The 20,567-nt window shown below is 57.8% G+C and overlaps 1 protein-coding gene across 1 annotated transcript in view; it reads right to left on the reverse strand.

Moving 5' to 3' along the window:
- The window catches only part of KCNH2 (potassium voltage-gated channel subfamily H member 2), a 32,199-nt gene extending 17,255 nt beyond the window's left edge, over nt 1-14,944 (reverse strand). The window contains exons 1-2 of the mRNA XM_062192845.1: nt 14,869-14,944; nt 11,933-12,163 (exon numbers count right to left, since the gene is read on the reverse strand). Of these exons, the coding sequence (XP_062048829.1) occupies nt 11,933-12,163; nt 14,869-14,944 (307 nt within the window). The remainder of the gene's footprint in view (nt 1-11,932; nt 12,164-14,868) is intronic.
- Nucleotides 14,945-20,567: the final 5,623 nt, after the last annotated feature.

Here is a 20,567-nt window from a genome sequence, read left to right on the forward strand (position 1 = left end):
GGAGCCCTGCCTGAGGACTGAGGGAGCCAGACGGGGAGAGCGGGGAGGGGTGGGATACGTCACCTCCCCAGCAGGCCAGGCACTCCGAAGCCCAGCCTGCCCCTACCCTGCCCTGCGGGCCCTGTCTCCCTCAAGGTGCCACAATACACAACACCTGCCAGCCAGACCCCATCCTGTCACTGGCTGGGATCCTGGGAGTGAGGGTCCCTGAGGGCATAGGAGGGGGTCAGTCGGGCGGGGGGGGGGGGGGTAGGGGCCCAGGCACGGCCCAAACTGCACATGAGCTTGGAGCAAATGGCAGCTTGCAGGCAGTGGGGCCGCAACCCTCCCTCAGCTCCCTAGCAGGAAGAACTGCTAAGAGCAGGCGGCTGGGCTGCACCCTGGGAGCCTGGGCTGGCACCAGCACACAGGAAACCGTGTTGCTTGCCCACCGTCCCAGCTCCCCACCCAGCCCACCACTCCTTCTAGCTCCCCCAGGACAGAGGCCGGCCCCAGGAAGGGCCCAGCAGCCAAGCTGCAGTTCCCCTAGGAGCCACTCCGTGGCAGACACGGCCCACACTCCCAGGCAGCCAGCGAGCTCCGGGAGCGCTCCGCTCCTGGGCAGCTGGGGGAACAGGCTGTGGGATTCCCTGTCTCAAGGGGAAAGGGCAGAGGCTGCAGAGCCAGGTGGCCTTTAAGCATCAGAGTGCCACTGGGTCCTCCCTCACCCTCCCTGCGCCCTGGGGCATCCAGCTGCCCATCCCCCAGGGCTGCAGGGATACAGGGGGTGGATGGCTCTTAGCGAAGGAGAGGCCCCCTGGGCCAGCCTGGCTGATGAGGCTGATGCCAGAAACACACACTGCTCTGTCCCTCCCCGGCACCAACCGCAGCAGCCCCAGCTGGAGCCCAGCCTAGACCGCCGCCTGCGCTTTGGGGTGCCCTGGGGGCAGTCATAGGTCAGCACCCATTTACCCACAGGCTCTCTACCTCCTTACGCTGCCCATGACTTTGGCCCTAACACCCTGGGTGAGGGCAGGCCAGCCATGTGCCCAGCAGGTTAACAGAGGCCATACAGCCCTCTGTCGGTCACCGGGCAGGGAGGCCTGGACACAGTCCAGGTGCAGCAGGCACAGCTCATCCCCTCCCCACAGAAGGTCGGTGTCATCATCAGAACACATCGTCCAGCTTGCTCCCATTTGATGCCAATGCATACCCAGCAGTCTGACCCCAGGGGCAGGGACGATGTGTCCCTGCCCAGCCTCCTCGAAACCCACCCAAGGGCCCGGAGTTCCACCCACTGTCCAAGACACCACTTCCCATCTCTGGGCACTGCTGGTCCAGGCTAGGCCCCAGGAAGGAGCCACACTTGGCTTTAGCAGGGGCTGGGCCTTCTCTCTCTCTCACGGCAGCACCAGGTGGGAAAGAAAAGCCCCACAGAGATTTGCACAGACAGACACGTGAGGGAAGCAGGTGGGGCACCGTGGCCAACAGCACCGGCCTGGCACTGGCCCTCACTGTGCACCCAGTGTGGTCAGGAAGAGAGAACAAACCAGACAGGTGAACAAGCCCAGGCGAGAAGAGCCGGGCTGCTGTCTCCCTTTCATTTGCTGAGTGGCTGTGAGCAGGTCATCACCCCTCTGAGCTTCAGACTTCCTGTTGGTACTGCAGGGACAAGCGAGTCCTTCCCCGGGTGCCAGCTGAGATGACAGATGGCCTTGTGGAAGCATCCAGAGTTATAACGAGGCAGGGTGGCAGGTCCCTGCAGGGAAGGTGACCTCGGGGAAGCAACCATCCTCACCCTGATTGCTCGCCTGCCTCGCTCTGAACAGGAGGAGCTGTGCCCAGGACAGGCCCAAAGTCATGCTGAGGGCAGGAGGTTGGGGCTGCAGGCAGCCCTGTCCGCCCCCAGGCAGAGAGGCTGTCTCCGGAGCAGCAGCCCTGGGCTGTGCAGTGTCAGGTTATATTTAGCCTGGTGGCGGCGACAGGAAGATGCAGCGGGAGCCGCTCCTGGCCGGGGGCCACCATGTCACTAACACCACTCTCATGGGCAGCCGGGGGGCCTAGGGAAAGCCAGGGATATTGTGGGCCTGGGAGACAGAGGCCAGCCAGTGAATGAGTGTGCTTTAGGGGGGTGTGTGCAGAGGGAGACCAATCCTACCCTCCTGCCCAGAGGAGCTGGGAAACCCAGAGTGCTGGGGACTCACTACAGGGCATGGTTGGGGGTGTCCACAGCCAGACCCCAACTCCCATAAAAGCAGTCTCCTGGGACCCTTCCAGCGGGATCCTGCTAGCTACGTCTAGGGCCATACTAGGGCCTGGGGCCTCTGAAGGCATCTGGCCCCCTGCCCAGGCCCGCTCCAGCCATCCACCTCGCACTGCAATGGCCTCAAGAGACGAGCCCTGTCCTGCTCCTGAGGAGCCCTGGGTAGGTGAGAGCCCCACACTGGGGAAAGCCACCTCCAGCTGCCCTCACAGACAGCCCCGAGCCAGCCGGCATCAGCGCCTCCTCCTGCACCCCAGCTTCTGCCTGCCCTCTCCTGCTCCCCTTGGCCCTGAACCTCTCCCTGCCAACTGCCCCCAGCCCCTGTCGGAGGTTTTCTGCACTTCTCCACCTGGCCTGCATGCGGGATTCTCCCCGCACACTTGTCTAAAGCCTCGGCCCCTGTAAGAGAGCGCTGTGCACGGCTTCTGGGTGAACTTCCTCTCTCCAGCCCAGAGTCACAGCCCAGGGGCCAGGGCAGCCAGCTTCACCAGGGGTTAAGCGAGTGGGGAAGGATGGTTTGTGGTCTCAGGGGTGGTGACCTGCAGGCATGGACAAACCATGGCCCCTCCACCCCAGGCTCCCTTCCATATCCAGGGGCACTGACCACCCTTTGGCAGCAGGACTGGCGCATTTCCAACGTTTGGTGCGCTCCCATCTTGAGTCTGAACAGCAGATGGAGCCACCATGGGAATTCGGGTGTCTTTGCCTGAAGCAATAGCAAATCTGATCAACAGTGAACACGGAGCGGGGCTGACGCCTAGAGCCCCGGCTGATGGGGGGGTTGCGGCAGCAGTACAGGTGGTATTTCTGAGCTTCCGATCCCTTCAACCCTGCTCCATGCTGATTCTCCACACAGCGTGCCATGGGGCAGCCTGGGCACACACTGTCCCTTAGGGGCCAGCCTGGGAGCCTTCCTCTAGTGCTTTGTAAGCTTCTAGAACTAAACTCCATCCTGGCTCCCAGAGAGCCGAGAGGGCACTTGATAAAGCCGGTCCCAGTTTGGACTCTGCCAAATGAGCCACTGCTTCTTGATCAGTAAACCAAGAGCTGCAGCTCCTCACTCACGGGACACTGGGAGGTACCAGCCCACAAGTACACGCGCCAACGAGAGCCCCTCGGAAAAAACAAGACGGAACATTTGAGCATCAAAACACGTGACCTCAGGACCCAAACAGAGACGGAGAAAACCGGTGTTATTTACGGATGATGGCGTCATCTCTCCAGAGAGCCAACAAAATCGACAGATAAACAATTAGAACTAATAAGAGAGTTCAGTAAGGTTGCCAGATACAAGATCAGCCCACAAAAATATACAGCATTTCTCTACACCAGTCATAACACAGCTAGAAAACAGAGCCACAAACAAGCCATCCTTCCCAACAGCGACAAAAAGCATAAAGCATCCAGGCAGTGACCAAGAATGTGCAAGACGTCTATGGGGAAACAAAAGCCAACCTTAAACTAATAAAGAGTAGAGAGATGACCTGCTAAATGGAGAGACAGTCTGGGTTTTTGACTGGGACAAATATAAAGATGTCAGTTGTCCCAAAATGAATCAATAAAACCCATCTCACTCCAATCAAGATTCCAAGGGATTTTTTTTTTTCTGTCCAGGAACTCAATAAACTTTCTCTAAAATGTATAAAGAAGAGAGACCCATGAAAAGCTATGTCAACTTTAAACAGAAGAAGAAAGAGAGAGAATGTGCCTTATCAGATACTAAGACATACTAAATGTCATTTTTTTTTAGATGTGGCTTTGATGCAAAAATAGACAAATGTTTGGAACAAAACAGAGAGTTCAGAAACAGACCTACAGCTATGTGGGAAATTAACCTATGACAAAGGTGGCCCCACATCAATGGAAAAGAACAGAGTGTTTATTAGATTGTGGGGAAAGTTGGCTCATCACATGGGAAAAACAAAACTTGATCCCTACTTGATCCCACATTCGAGATAGGCTCAGGACGGACTAAAGATCCAGCTTGGAAAGGTAACACAAGTGAGGATGAACCTCTTAGGTTGGTGAAGGATTTTTTTCAACAGCACTTCAAAAACACAAACAAAGCAAAAAAAAAAAATCATGAAATGATTTGTTATTAGAATTAAATATCCTTTTCCTGGATAAACTGAACAAGAAACTGAATGGAAGATGCTTGCAATATTTCAATTCAAGAAGGAATTCATATCTGGAGTATATATTGAATCTTCAATGTATATATTTGTATTTCTGGAATACACAAGCAACTCTTGAAAAGCAAGAAGAATGGAAAACTGCAACCTAAGTAGAAGAATGAGCAAAAGGGGTGGGCATTTGGCACAGCAGTCAGGATGCTGCTTGGGATGCCTGCGACCCCTATCAGAATGACTGGGTTCCAACCCTGCCTCTGCTGCCAATTCCAGCTTCCCACTCATGGGCACCCTAAGAGGCAGCAGGGTCCCTGCCACCCAGGTGGAGTGCCCAGTTTGAGTTCCTGGCTCCCAGCTGCAGCCTGACCCAGTACCAGCAAGAGCAGGCATTGGGGTATGAACTAGCAAATGGGAGATGTGTGTGTCCAAAATAAAATAAACAAAAACTTTTTTAAAAAAGAAAAGAAAAATGAGCAAAGGACATAAGCCAGTAGTTCACAGAAAAGGAGACCCAAAGTGCTCTCAAGTACCTGTTAAGATACTCAATAGAAATCAAAGATGGGCAAGCAAAAGCACCAAGATATTGCTTTCACCCACAGATTGGCAAAAATTAGAAAGGCAGATAATGCCAAGTACGGCAGAGACACCAGGGTACAGGAATCTCATGCTCCACGTAGGCGGGTGAGTGTGGGTGCGGCAGTTCGGGTGCACAATCTGGCAGCACTTGGTTGACTGTCCATCCACGTGTTCTGTGAACCTGCAATCCCACTCCCAGACACCCATCCCACAGACGTCCAAGAGCGGACGGGACCACGTGTGAGGATGCTCACTGCAGCAGCACTCTGGTGGGGGAGAGGGAGGGGCAGGTAAGGGTGCTGGACACGCCACAGAATGCACAGTGCAGGCGCAATATCAAATAGCAGCCCAGCTAGAGTCTAAGGCATGTTTCTGTGTGAGAAAAGTGAACACCAGAATACAATATATAGCACAATATCATTTGCATAAATTAAATCTAAATGCATATATCCAGACAAAATACACATTTGCAAGAACATATGCAAGCAACACATTCACAGTAAGTACAGCTGAATGGCTGCCTATGGGGAGGGTAATGGGACTGAGGAGTGAGATAAAAGGGAAAAGAGAAAAAAAATTAAATGAAAAAGAAAGAAAAAACAAACACTAACATGAGTACTGTGATTTCAGTTATTTACGAAGGGGGCAGGAGATGGGGCCAGCGGGATCCTGGGGAGGAAGAGGGCGGGGCAGGCAGGGGCGCGAAGCCGGACACGGAGTGCAACATGCAGGGGAGGAGGAGAGCAGAGCAGGAACACAGGTGCCATGTCCCCGGCTTGAGCTCACTTCCCACAGTTACAGCAGCAGAGGCCAGGACTGGTGGCCACACAGGTGACGCCCTGCCAAGCAGAGCGAGCCCTGGCACTGCTGCCCTGTCGATGCCAGTCACCTTATTCTTGAGAGCACATGGATGACAGGTGCTATGATCCCACTTAGCAAAATGAGAAAGGGAGCTTCTAACATCCAAGATTCCCGAGGCCTGTGCCCATCACGCCCCGGACAAGGGCCCTGTGGGACAAGGCAGCCTTGTGGTGGCATTCCACATCGGGCGGGGCTCTGGAGGTGGCATTTCCAACAGGGCAGCCACCGGCAGTCTCCCTAAGCAACAGTCTCCCTCCTGCAAAATGACGAGGCCACCTGTGATAAAGCCTGCAGCCCCATGCGCAGGCTGTGAAGGTGGTCACAGCAGTGAGCGTGCCACGTGAGCTGCCACGGCGGCCACCATCCCTCGCTCTGCCTCCCGACCCAGCTTTGCTCTCTTTGGAAGCTCTAACATTTTACTCTCCTACTCGGGCCTCCTGAGTCCATTGAGGTGGGAGAGGCTCTGAGCACCCCCACGCCTCCCCCTGTGCCCCACACACAGCCGGGGCGGAGGACTCCCGGCTCTCTCGGAGGCCGTGGTCCCCCCGGTCCCGCCTTCCTCACAGCCTCCTCCTCCTCCTCCTGAGCCCCGACATGATTTATTTCAAGGCTTTTCAGAGTGGGAGGCTGAGGACCAGAGATGGGAAGTGATTTTCTCAAGGTCACCCAGCAAGTCTGTAGTTGAATAGAAACTGCTCCCAGGCCATCTGATCCCCAGAGGAGGAGTTCTGCAACACAGCACACTGCCCACCAGCATTCACTTGTCCATCAGCAAACACGCCCCGAGCTCCCACTACATATGAGGCACAAGGGATCCAACAGAGGACAAAGCAGGCAGCCTGCCCTCTGCCCTGGTGGACCTTAGGGCCTGGTAGGGGAAGAGGGACATGGTGAGTTCCTCCAGCACCGGGACCCAGGGAGCCGCTGGGCCAAGGGGAAGGCGCCGCATCCCATCAGGTGCACCCAGCCTGGCAGAGGACAGAGACCTGGCTGGGAGAAGAGGTTCATCTGAGGTCAACCACAATTCACAGCGCCAGTCTTCATGGCTCCCTGGCCTGAGGACAAGGAGGGGACTATGGGGGTCAGCTCAAGCAGCCCCTGCTGTCTCTCCTCCTCCCCTGTTCTCCTGGCCCTGACCCTGGAGGCTCTCCATCCATGCCTGTTAAAAACTCCTTCACACAAAATGCTAAATGCACCCCAGCGCTGGCCCTGCTGCCACCACCACCCCCACCACCCCCACTCCCCAGAGCCCAAGGCCACCATCAAACTCTGCTGCCATCCCAGACAGCTCTACGCAAATATTTACATAGCTTCCTCTCCTCGGGGCTACAGAGGACCCTGTGGAGAAGCCACCCTCCCGACACTCTCCAGACACAGGGCAGCTGAGGCTGGCCTTCCTCCTGGGGTGGGACTGGGGCAGGCAGACCCACATCCACCCCCACCCCCAGCAAGCCAGGGCACCCTGTCCCAGCTCAGGAGTGACCCCCAGAGACCTGGGACCTACTGGGGACCCCTCGGGGAGACAGTGCTCCCTGGGGAGAGGCAGCCGGCCCTGAACCGTGGGGCTCTGCAGCTGCCCTCACCTGGCCCTAGCTGTGGGAATTTGGACACCTGCCCTGCAGATGACGGGAGCTCCCCGTGGCTTCAGTCCCACATGAGCAGAGTTCCCCATGTCTACTCTGGGTTCCCCCTGGTATCACTCAGGTCCGCTCCCATGTCAAGGACACAAAACACTCCCTAGGCACCAACCACTGTGCCGCCTGCATTCCCAGCCTCAAGGCATCCACTCGTCCACTCCAGGAAGTTTCCTCTGTCGCCAACCCACCGGACAGAAGGGGACCTCGGGGCCTGAGAAAAGCGAGGGGGGGCGAGTACCTGATATGACGAGGGCAGTCATGTTGGAGGAGGAACATGACAGTGACTTACGGGCCCAGGTCGGCTGGGGAAGGTGAGAATGGGGACCGGGAGAATAGCCTGAGATGCACAGGGTGGCAGGAGACTCGAGGAGTGAGGCTGGTACCCGCAGTGCCTCTGTGAGAGCCTGGGAGACTGCAGTCAAGCCCAGGGACAGTAGACTGGTGCTACACAGCACACACAGCCAGGACAAAGGACCCCTGGCTCTCTCGGAGGCCACCATCCCCTGGGGCCACTCTGGGGTCCTGGGAGCATAGCACTCTGAGTAACAGGCCTGAACCATGGGTCCCTACTACTCCACTCCCGCCACAGTGTCAGCTGCTGCTGGAGGGGGGGTGGCCTCTGACCCTGTTACCATGGCAACTGGCTGGAGTGGGGAAGCCAACAGGCTCCTCCAGAGACACCCCCTTCCCCACCCATGCACAGCTCTCCAGGACACAGGGACATGGACACCAAGCCAGGACCGTTGGATGCACTGAGGGCCAGACAGAATGAAGGGGTCTCAGGAGAGGGAGGCAGGAGGAAGGTTCAGGGGTGCTGAAGGAAGAAGAGAGGCAGATGTGGGGAGAAGGAGGTAAGGGGCACACAGAGAGCCATTCAGGTCAGAAGGCCAGACACAGAGATGTGGGAAGCGGAAGAGCCTGGGGGATGGGACAAAGGCAGGCAGGCTGAGCTCAGGGGTGGGGAAGCGGGGCACAGAGAGCGGAGCAGGGAACAGAGAACACAAGGGATGGCGAGAGCGGACCTCTGTGGGGTCCAGTAGGAGAGGCGCCACAGCCCCTGCAGCCATGGCCATGTCTGGGCACAGGTGTGTCCCAAGCCAGCACTGCTGAATGAGGTGCCCCTCCAGGGACAGCAGAGCCCACTACCCCTCCCTGCTGGGCTGTGCTTCCTGGGCCTCACACAGGCCGGTGAACCCCGCGCAGTGTGTGGCTCCCTCCAGTTCCACACTCTCCCAGTCTAACCTCCCCACCTCCCAGCGGTCCCAGCAACTAACTAAATAACGGGGCTGTCTGGCTCCAGGCCTGATACTGTACAGAGCTAGGCTAGAGGCACCGACACAGCACAGCTGTCTTCTGCGGTGCCTGCCAGCAGAACGCCCTGCCTGCTTCCCAGCCCCCGTCTCTCCCTGGGGCTGCAGCCCAGGGGCCCACTCTCCTGGGGCTGGCCCAAGCAAAGACCCTGAGGAAGGCCTGGCCAGAAACAAGAGGCAGCTCCGGCATTCCTGCCCTCTGCCTCCCTAGTAGGCCCCGTTCACAAGCACGCGCACGCTGCCCAGGTCTGACCGTGGGATCGATCACACAAGGGACTGAATGTGTTCAAGCAGAGGAAGAGAGGCTCTTTGACTGTACTGGGTGGGGGAGGGGCAGACTGTCTGCACCATCCAAGGCCTAGAATGCCAGGACAGGTGGGCCCTGGTGGCCTAGGGCCAAGGCCAGCTTGCTGGCTAACAGGAGACATCTGATTCCATGGAAACTAGGTGAAGGTAAAGGGAGCAGGCAGAGGTGGCTGGCATAGGCTTTTCTGGGTCACAGCCCCATTTGAAGGAGTCACCTGGAGAGGGGAAAGAGTTTGAACTTGGGTCAGGGACCTGGGTTCTAGTCCCACTCCCTCCACTGATTCGCCAGTAACCAGAGCGCCATCACCCAGTTTCTCCAACTGTAACCCGAGTGGGCTGGATTAGATGATCCTCTAGGTCACTAAGATTCTGTGATAGCTCCTCTGCAGAAGTGGTCCGTGGTCATCCTCTCCCAAAGGAATCGGGCTGAGCCTGGAGGGAGGGCTCGCTCCACCTAAGAGGGCCCCACACATACTGCAACCAAAGACAGCAGTGCTCAGAGAGCCAAACCCCCCCGGGCACATGCAACATCGATAGTGGGCCTGGCACTGTGCTGGCCCAGAAAGACCCTGTTGGGAATGCTCTCGAAAAAGCCTAGTGTCGGGGCCGGTGCCAGGACACGGCAGGTTAAAGCCACGGCTTATAGCACCAGCAGTCTATATGGGCAGCAGTTCGAGCCTGGGCTACTCCACTTCTGATCCAACTTCCTGACAATGTTCCTAGGAAAGCAGCAGAAGATGGCCCAAGTCCTTGGGCCCCTGCACCCACATGGGAGACCTAGAAGCTCCTGGCTCCTGGCTTCAGCCTGGCCCAGCCCCAGTCACTATGTCCATTTGGGGAGTAAACAAGCAGATAGAAGATTCTCTCTCTCTCTCTCTCTCTCTCTCTCTCTCTCTCTCTCTCTGGCTCTCCTTCTCTCTCTGTAACTCTGCCTGTCAAATAAATAAATAAATCTTAAAAAAAAAAAAAAAAAAGTCCAGTGTCCTGGTGCAGTTCCCAAGTGAGGCACATTAACCCAGAAGGAGAATCAGGCTCAGGGAAGTTGATCACCTACTCCTATAATATCTCTGGTATTAGACTTGAACCCAGGACTTAAGGGTTCACTTTCTTTTCACTGCACCAGTGGTTTGGAAGCTTTTACAATCAAAATTCAGGGGCCAGTGGTAGGGTGCAGTGGGTTAAATTGCCACTTGCAATGCCAGCATCCGAGGTGGGCAATGGTTCGAGTCCCAGCTGCTCCACTTCCAATCCAGCTCTCTGCTAATCCACCCGGGAAAGCAGCAGAAGATGGCTCAAGTGCTTGGACCCCTGCACCCATGTGGGAGACCCAGATGGAGCTCCTAAGCTCCTGGCTTCAGATTGACCCAGCCCCCACCAATGCAGCCATTTGGGAAGAGAACCAGTGGATGGAAGATGTTTCTCTTGTGTCTGTCTTTCCCTCCCCCTCCCCATAATGCTCCCTTTCAAATAAATAACTCTTTAAAAATAATTAAAATAAACTTCAAATAGAAATGTCCCACTAAGTAGTGTACAGACAGACCTCTAACTCTCAGAGGCCATGTTCAATATGTTCAATATGTGTTCAATATGACAGGAGGAAAAAGCAGGAGACAGACATGGGTGCCCTTCCTTGCTCTGCCACACTCCAGCTGTGCGACTTTGGAGAAGTAACTGAATTTCTCTGAACTTCAGCTTCCTCATCCAAAAAAGGGAGATAAAAATAGTTTCTACCTCCCAGGGTTGTTGTGCAGATCGCATCAGATAATGTAAGTGAAACACAGCCCCAAGTCCAGAACATGGAAACCACCACTCCCTTCAGTGTCACAGCCCCTGCCTGCCTGCCAGAAACAGCCCTGATTTGCTGAGACCATGGCCCGAGCACTGTCCGGGGCTGCCGCAGCCTGCACACCTGCAGTAGCAGGGTTCTGGAGGGTGTGAGCCTTTACAGGGTGACCAGAGCCACCCTGGCGCACACGCAAGGGCATCGGGCTCCCCGTGCGCAGCCAACAAGCTCCCTGAAGGCAAGAACCTCATCTCTCCTGCAGACTGCTCCATCTGCAAGAGCCTAGCTCCATGCCTGACTCACGGGGGTTCGGCAAATGCTTACTGGACTTACGCTGGGGAGCAGCAGGCCTGGGGCTGCTCCAGCAGCTCTTTCTAGAGCCCCCTCGCTGGCCCCCCAAGGCCGTGCTGCACGGGGTGTAGAAGCAGCCCCGCCCCTGTTCTGTTTATCCGCTCTCCGGAAGCCCAGAGCAGCTGGGCCGGGAGGCGGCGGCTGAGCAGAGACACCTGGAGTAGGAGCGGGTGGAGGGGCGGGGCCGTAAGGAGGAGACAAAGGGGACGGAGGTTGGGAGAGGCACACACTGCCCCCAGGTGCAGTTGAAGTGCGGAAGGGAAACCGGGCCGGAGAGGTGCGGCGGCCTGCGTGGCCTCACCCTCAGTGGCATCTTTCGAAACCAGTCACCTAGCAGGGACAGCCCTAGGGTGGCCACAGGCCCGTGTCCGGAGGTCAGCGCGCAGCCGGGTGAAACTCCCGCTCACCAGCTCTTCGTGCCCACCGCTGCCCAGGGAGAAAGGAACCACATACTCGGGCCCCACAGCCTATCACCCCCTCTGCCAGCCCGAAAACCATCCCACCGGAGTGAATGAGGTGAACAGACCCGACCGCGCCTCTCCCTTGGCAAAAGGCAGCTTTCCGACCTGGATCACGCCCCAGGAACCAGCCTCGGCTCAAGCTCCCACCATCCTTCAGCTAACCCCCACCCCCACCCCAGGCCCTACTCCTAGCCCTACACCGGGCCCTACTCTGCTCTCTAGGCTCCGCCCCTCGCCCCGCCCCCCTCGGCGAGTCCCCGCCCAGACCCCGCCTACCATCCTTCCGGTAAAAGGCGATTTCCACTTTGCGCTCCTCGGCGCCCAGCAGGGCCTGCGCGATCTGCGCGGCGGCGCGGCGCTGCGTGCGCGGCCCGTGCAGGAAGTCGCAGGTGCAAGGCCTCTGCATCACCTCGGCTCGCGAGTAGCCGCACAGCTCACAAAAGCCGTCGTTGCAGTAGATGACAGCGCAGTTCTCCACCCGCGCGTTGGCGATGATGAACTTGCGGCCTGCGGGGCGGATGGGGGGCGGGGATGAACAAGCATGTGAACCCGGTCCCAAGCCCGCGGGGGCTCCCTGGCCTTCCCCACCGTCTCTCGTCACCAACACTGTCCGGGGACTCCCCGCTGCAGGGAGCACCACGGGGACTGAGATCCCCAGTAGGGGGCGAACGCAGCTGCGCCCTGACACAGGTGCCTGGCTGGGTCCGGCCGGGCGGCGCGCCCTCTCCCCCGCCCAGCCTGCAGGCTGGCTGTGTGGCTTCCCCCGGGCAGGCCGCCAGCAGCCCGCCGCCCCCTCCGCGCCCGGGGCCCAGGCCAGCCTGGGCGGGTGTCAGCGACGCGTGTCAGCAGCCGCGGCGGAGGGATAAACACTGGGCCTGGAGAGGGAGCCTGGGAAGGGCCGGCGATGGCGGCCAGCCTTCTCCTTACACCGGCCCCTCTCTCTAGACCCTGGGCGCTCCCTGGGTCACTCCTTACCCCCTCCCCGATGCTCCCTAGGAAATCACTCCCCCAAGTATCTTCTTGGAGCCTACCGGGACAGTACCTGCTGGGACTTCTCCCACGCTCCAAGGACAGTCAGGGGCAGGGGAGTGAGTGCGGCCAAAGAGGATGAGGGAAGTAGCACGCTGAGCACCTGCCTTATCTCACGTGATACATTGACAACCCCCTAAGGTGGGTGTCATCCTCCCCATCTTATAGACGAAGAAATGGGGCTAAAGAGAAGTTCACCATTCCTAACTCCCGCAGCTCACAAATGACAGCGCCAGCTTTTGGACTTAACCTGGCAGACGAACAGCTGAGGGTCACAGATAGAAGCCCAAGGTCATGGGGAGTCAGGAACATGGTAGGCAGTGGGCAGCTCCAACCGTGGCAATACCTGGAGCCTGAGCCACTGACCCACTAACTAGAACACAGACCCAGCAAAGGGGCCTGAAGTCCTCCTCGGTTTGGCCCCAGCAAGGAGAGGAGCCCCAGGAGACCTACTTTGGCTGGACTTGGCTCTCCCACTCCACGCCTGCCCCAGGAGCCAGGCTGGCAGGTGAGCAGCAGGCAGGCAGGCAACGGCCTCAGCTTTGCCAGGCAAGATGCTCCAGGGACAAGAGCTTTCTATAAACAGAAGTTTCCGGCCACTTTGGCCTCTAATGCTGGGGCTTTCGATAGCGGTTGGAGCTCTCCCCCTGGCCTCCCCAGCAGACACAGCCTTTAGGCTGTGGCCCTGGGCAATCCCACGAGCAAGGACCAGGCAGCGGCTGCAGGGGCACCTTGAAGCTGGCCATGCCTCCTCCCTTCCCCTGGCCTCAAGAGAGTTACCTTTTGGGATTGGGTCATCTTTAGATCCATTCCCAAGATACCACCCCCCCAAAAAAAACACTCCCAGGCAATCATTAACCCCAGGAGTTGGCTTCCTGTCGCAGGAAGAGACCCTTAATTCTGCCTCTATCTCTGATTCAGCCCGAGACTGTCCAGAGTAACAGCCATATACCCCAGACCCTCGTAGATGGAAAACCACCCCTGGTCCTTACTCCCAGGCCTGGGAGAGAAGAGCAAGTTTCTTTGAATGCAAGCCTCACCCCTTCCCCAGGCTCTGCCCTGAGATCCTGGAATACCAAGACAGAAGGGACACAAAAGACCTCTTTGGTCTTCCCATCCTTCACGGATGTGGAGACAGACCCAGGGAGGAGTCACCCCAGGTCCCATGGCAGTCAGTGGCATACTGCACAAGGAGGCAGACCCCTGCATCCCAGCCCAGGGTCTTCCCTGTGCCCCCACAGCTTGTGGGGAGGAAAGCCCCTGGGCCTTCCACCCACATCAGTGTCTCCACCCCCTGAGGCTCATCCTGTTCCTTGCTTGAGACAATGCTGCCCATCCAACTGACCCCTCCCTCCCCCCACCACAGTTACAAGCACACGTTGTCCTGTGCTCGCAGGGTCATGGGCAAGGAATGTCACCCTCTCTGCACTCCCAGGGCCTTTGGCAGTCACACCCACTGTAGCACATGCAGTCTTGGGGACAGGCACACAAATACCCAGAACATTCACCTAGCCCGGGACACTTCTGGAAGCCTCTCCTGCCAGGCCAGCATAAAGGGGTTGGGGGAAAACCCTCAACAAGGGGGCACCACATTGAACCTGTTACCCTGGAAGCCCAGCTTCAGCCCCAGGACACCTGCCTCCTGCCCACAGAGGGTCAAACTCAAGAGTGACACACAGGTTCAGGGTCATAGCCATGCCATACACACACACACACACACTCAAGAGCAGATGGAGTTCTGACCCCACATCCTTAGCTTTGCCCCCTCACACATACAACACAGCCCAGATCAGGATGCACAGGGTACTGTTAGGGTCCCACGGTCTGGATCACAGACATTCTCGTGTCCTTGCATCCGCCCAGCCCCATCCACATCCAGGCTCCCGGAGTTGCGGACACCCGCACATTCCCTAAACACTCAGGATGTCACACACACGCTCTCCCGTCCCGGAAGTCTGAACGAAGCCCCAAGACCAGATCCCTTGCCCCCTCTACCCTGGCACGCACGGCCCCCCAGCACCAAACCTTGTCCGGCAGCCCCTGGCCAGTCCTCGGGGCCCACCAGCCCCCACAGACTCGCACTTAGCGATGCGCACGGCCCAGGCACGCCCCCCCAGCCACACTCGTTACAGCTCGGCCCGCCCTCAGAGCCCCCTCCCCGTGCGGCCCCCTCCCCCACTCACTCTGGCCCTCAAACTTGCGGATGATGGTGTCCAGGAAGGTGTTCTGCGGCGCGACGTGGCCCCTCCGCACCGGCATCCTGAGCCCATGGGCGGGCCGGGCGGGCCCCCACCCACCCCGGCCCGGCCCGGCCCAACACTAGTCTTCGGGTGGCCCGGCCCAGCCGTGGTCTCCGCACCCCCGCGGCAAAGCTGAGCACGGGCGGGGCCGGGGCTGGACTGCGGGCGCGGGGACCCCGCTCGGCGCCCGGCGCCCAGCTCCCGGCTCGGGACCGCAGGCCGGGCCTGGAGCCGCCTGAGCTCCAGCCGCCCGCACACCTGTCTGCCGGCCCCAGCCGAGCCGCGGGCCCAGCTCCGCCGCGTCCACGCGCTGCGCTCTGCCCGCCCGAGCGCCCGGCTCCCGGCTCCCGCCCGCCCGCCGCCGCCGCGCCGACAGCCGCTCCGGCGCCCGCGGCTCGGGCAGCGCCTGCGGCTCGGCCCGGCCGCGGAAGGGTTAATGCGGCGCGCGCCCCTCCGGCTCCGGCCCCCGCCTCCCGGCCCCCTCCCGCCAGCCGCGCGCCCGCAGCGCCGCCCTCTTCCCCCCAACCCGCGCGCCCGCCCTTCCCATTGGCTGAGCCGTGCCGAGGGCTCCCCCAACCCCAGACCCTCGCTCCCGCCGCGGAGCCCCCGGGACTTGATCGCCCCGAAGAGGGGGCAGGCACCCTTAAGTAGGGGAACCGTGAGCACAGGTGCGACGCTGGCTTGGAGGTGGGCCAGAGACGGGGGTGCGGATTCCGCCCCCACCGCAGATCGGGGGCTGAGAAACCCGATTTGAAGAGAGAGGGCCGGTCCCTATGCCCTGGTTCCTCACCGTGGCCAGCACCGGCGTGGTACACACAGCGTGAGCTCAGTGCCTGCTGCGGGTGGCAGGGGCGAGGCCTAGGCCCTAGGAAGATGAGCCCAAGGTCAGGGAGACCCGGGAAAAGAGACAATGCAATCTGGAGGCCCAGGCCCGCAGAGATTTGAGATAAGGGTGGGTGACAGGAGGGGCACGCCCCCCCAACACGCACACACACACGCACACACGGCGCTCTGGAGTTACAGGGCTCTCCGTGGGGGTCACGCACACGGAGGGACATTCTGACAGCAGTTGCGGCCTCCTAGCTGCTGGGATCAAAGACAGGCCTCTGAGCGCGAGGTTCCAACCAGGGGATCCCCGAGTGCCAGCGGCCCGCCCTCCCCCTGCAGCGCGAGGGCCAGCCTTGCAGACCCAATCGGAGGGCTGGGGCCCTGCAGCGGCCGCGGCGGCCCAGCCCCTCGGAAAACCCTGGCCTAGCCGCAGGCCCCTCCCCCCCAGCCAGCTGGCTCGCTCCAGCTGCAGCTCCCTTATTTAGGCAAGGAGGCCTGAGGATGCTCAAGGGCAGGCAGGGTGTCTGCCCACCGCCTGCCTGGCTCTGAGTGAGGGTCTCGGGGCCGAGGTGTTCCAGGCATAAGCAGCCAGGCAGGGCCACGGAAAGACCAGGGCAGAGTGTTGACAGCTGAACAGCTTAGCCAGGCCTGGGTCCCCTCCCCTGCAGCCCAGATCAGAGGCCTGTCTAGATGGATGGGGCCATGTGGGGGCTCCTGAGGGCTTGCAGCTGCCTCTGTCCTTGGAGCTAGGGGCTGGGTCTTGTCACCAGGGAGAACCATCAGGGACAGTGGGGGAGGGGAGGAACAAAGGCAGGAAAAGCAGCAGAGTCTGGAAGGAGGCAAAGGCACAGACAAAAAGGTTGAGGTGGGCCCGCCCTACCCAGACGCTCACCTTCCACTAGGGAGCAAGAAGAGGCAGACACTGGGGCCAAATGGGGCCACTGGCCAGCAGACGACACCCTTTTTTATTTGCTGGTGGGTGGGCAGTGACTCAGGGAGGCAGCCGGTGGGAGAGAAGGAGGTGGCTCCACCAGCTGATGCTAAAAACGTTGGAGGCTCTCGCCTGTACAGTCATCCCTTAGGCTCCCTCCACGCCAGCAGCTTCCGCACTCAGCCCCGGGATGCCCAGGGCCCGCGGGGATATGGGCTTCTCCTCCTTGGGGGCCTGGCATCAGCTGTATCCACAGATCTGGGTTCACGACTCACCCAGGCCCCTCATGGAAGCAATCCAGGGGGATCAGCCCCAGCCTCCAGGTAGGGGATGGAGAGAAAAGGAAGAAAGGCCTGCAGCTGAGAATGGGCAGGGGGAGAGGGCGACTGGAAAAGGATTTCTCTGCAGACCGAAGAAGGGGAGAGCCAGGCCCTGGAGGGAAGGAGTACTCCTCTCAGCTGGTCAGCTGTTCTCCTACTCCAGTGCCCATGTCGCTGGGCCAGCCCCAACTCTGATCCTAAGGAAGTCAGAGGGACCCCTAATCCTCCCAGAAAGAGAGCAGGCCAGGTACAGAGGAGCCATCCTTCTGTGCCAGAGCCAAGAAAGCTGTTCCCTTAAGCTAAGGAACGTGAGATCACACACACACACACACACACACAGAGTCAAAGCCAAGTGCAGATTTCTGACTTCCTCAGAGGCTCAGGGGACAGCAGTCCCACGGCTCCACCCCCACAGACAAGGACTGAGACAAGGAAGAGAAGCTGTGGGATGAGGCAAGCTCTCCCCAAGGCCACCTTCCTGGGGCTGCAGGTGCCAGGTGGGAAGAGGTAAGGAACCACAGAGGAGCTGATAGACAAAAGCCTCTCCCACCCACCAGTTTCCCATCTCTGCTGCCCCCAGATCTGGGACAAAAAGGAAAATCCCCAGCCTTAACAGTGGGAGGGGGTTGTTGAGCACTCCAAACCTGCCCACTCTGCCTCAGAATCCAAGAGCCATTTTCAGGGACAATTCCTAGAGTTGTGCCCAGCTCTGCCTGTGACTGAGAGAAGGGAGAGCTACGCTTACAAGGAGACACACAGGCTCCTCCCAGCTCCCAGAAAGAGACAATTTAGGGAGAGAAGTCTACAGCAAACATCCTGCCCACCCCACTCTCTGCTTCTGCTCAGTCTGAGGGAGTCAAGCCAGAACATCCTGGGAGGAAAAAAAGCAATGGAAGCCTGCCCCTGCTGGTAGGCCCCCAAGGAGCAGGCCAGGCCAGACACAGCCAAAATCCGGCCCAGGAGAGCAGGTGACACTCACAGGGGACTGGGAAGCAGTTCCAGCCAGATGGCACAGGGGAGACAGCTTGTGGAGGAACAGTGCTAGGAACAACAAGAGCAGCCCCCAGGGGGCTCAGGGAGATGCTCAGACTGTGTGGTGGGGCTTTGTTTTTCTATGCAACTGGGTCTTCAGATTAGAGATGTTTTCAGATATGAGCTGGAACTGGAGAATAAAGGGGAGAGCGTGTTTCCCCTCCAGATGGGTGCCTAGCGTTTACTGGAAGGAAGGGCAGGAAAGACCGACTCATCCCAAACCTCAGACTCACCCTCCCTTCACTCACTACATCAGTAGCTCCACATACAGCAGTCATGTCAAGCCCTGGCCCATGCCATGGTCTTCTCCCCACACTGGGGAGGGAGTCCTCTGGTGGTGCCAAAACAAGGCTAGGACTGAGGAGTCCTGACTTCTAATGCTGGTTCTATTAAGAGTTGCTTTCACCGATGTTTCCTGGGGACCTTCTATGTGCTGCTCCCTGGGCCAAATGCTGGGGAGGGGAGGGAGGAGGACTAGAAGGAAAAGCCAGGATCCCTTGGGTTTAACAGTCTGACGAGGCTTGAGAGGGGCTGTATACAGCCAGAAACTGCAGTCTGTGGCCAGTGCTGTGGGATTACCAGAAGGTGTTGGTTCATTTCAACAGGATGAACCCAGGAGGACCTTGCTAGGAGAGGTCCTGGAAGGTCAAGACAAGGCAAGACAGAGGCACTGCAGGTGGAAGGGACAACATGAGCAAAGGTACACAGACTAGAGTGGAAGTCAGGTCTAGGGAAAACGGTGTGGTGACATGGAGCAACAGGCTGGCCATTTACAGAGGACTGGGAAGTATGAATTCTACCCATATGCAAAGGGGACACTCTGAAGGAACAGTAGTGGCAGCTGAGATGCATTTTCCATGAATATAGAAGTTGCATCCAGATCTTGGCGAACAGTAGGAGTCTAATAAAGACTTGTTGAATTAATGAAACATGTATGATACTTTGGAGAAATTGAAGCCTACAGGAAGTGTTCCAGGTGTCTACTGCTGTATAACATCCATCCCAAAACCCAATGGCTTAAATCAATGATGTCATTCTTTTGCTCATGAACCTGCAAATTGGGTAGTTTCACTTAGGCCGACACTCTACTTCATTCCGGAGTAGGGACTAGAAAACTTATTCACTAACTTTTGATGGCTGATGCTGGCTGTCGGCTGGAACCTCAACTAGGGCTAAGCCAGTCATCTACATGAAAGCTTTCTTTATAGCTGCCTGCCTTCCTCACAGTACGATGGCTGGGTTCCAAAGGTGAATGCCCCAAGAGAAGACCAGTCAGCAGCTGTATCACTTTTAATAACTTAGCCTTGTTCTTTCTCTTCCTCTCTTCCTCTCTCTCTCTCTCTCTCTCCCTCCTTCCCTCGCTCCCTCCCTCCCTTCCCCTCTCCCTCCTTCTCTCTCTCTCTCTCTCTCCTATAAAAAAAGTAAGACTCAGACATTTAGCCTATTTGTTATGACTCCACTCCAGTTAAGACATGCACATCTCATATCCATGGTATCAGGGTTCAACTCCCAGCTTCAGCTCCTGACTCTAGCTTCCTTCCTGTTAATACAGACCCTGAAAGGCACTGGTGATGGCTCATAATTTCATTCATGTCCTCAGTGTGAGAGACCTGGGTCAAAGTTCCTGGTCCCAGTTTCAGCCTGGCCCAATCCTGGCTGTTGCAGACATTTGGGGAATGAACCAGTACATGAGAGTGTCTTCTCTCTCCCTCTCCCTCCCTCCCTTTCACTCTCTCTCTCTCTCTCTCCCTCCCTCCCACCCTCCCTTCTTTCCTCCTTCTCAAATAAAAAAACAAATATATATTCTCTTAAAGCATGAGTGACTTCTGTCATAACCAGGGTGCACTGGATTCAAGGGGAAAGAACATAGGCCCCACCTCTGAGTGAAGGAGTGTCACTGTCAGATTTCAAGAAAAGCATGGCGATGTGATCTATTGGCATGACCACCTTTGAAAAATATAACCTGCCACATGAAGATAAGCAATAGTCCGAGGGAGAGGTCAGAAGTGATGGAGAGGGACCAGACATTTATTGTGTATTAATACACAATATTATATCTATTTAGTGATATTTTAGAGTACCACTAAATATCATTTTCCTTACTTTGAAAATGAGACCAAACAATCTGGCCTCTGAGAGCCCTTCTACTGCACACAACAAGTGATTCTTAATCCAATACAGCCATACTCGCCAGCCATGAGCAGTCCATTTCCCCTCAATATGCATCTCCACCTCCACCTGCTGCCTCTCATCTCTTATCCTGGCTGCCCTTGGGGCCAGTGGTTCCTCCACAAATAGCACCAAGGTCCATCCTACATATTTATTTCAGACTAAAAATAAGTATAGTGGGAAACTCTTAAGGACAGACAAGAAAACCCTAAGACTGATGGGTCTCCACCGCACCTGCTGTGTGCTTGTCACTGCAGGGTCTGTTGGAAACAAACATATGGCATGACCTCCACCTACAAGAGTTCATAGTCTAACTGGGGAGGGAGAACAAATGGGCATAAAGTCATGAAAGCCATCTAATG

This window comes from Lepus europaeus, chromosome 5, assembly GCF_033115175.1.
Source record: "Lepus europaeus isolate LE1 chromosome 5, mLepTim1.pri, whole genome shotgun sequence".
In the NCBI taxonomy this organism is placed as follows: Eukaryota; Metazoa; Chordata; class Mammalia; order Lagomorpha; family Leporidae; genus Lepus; species Lepus europaeus.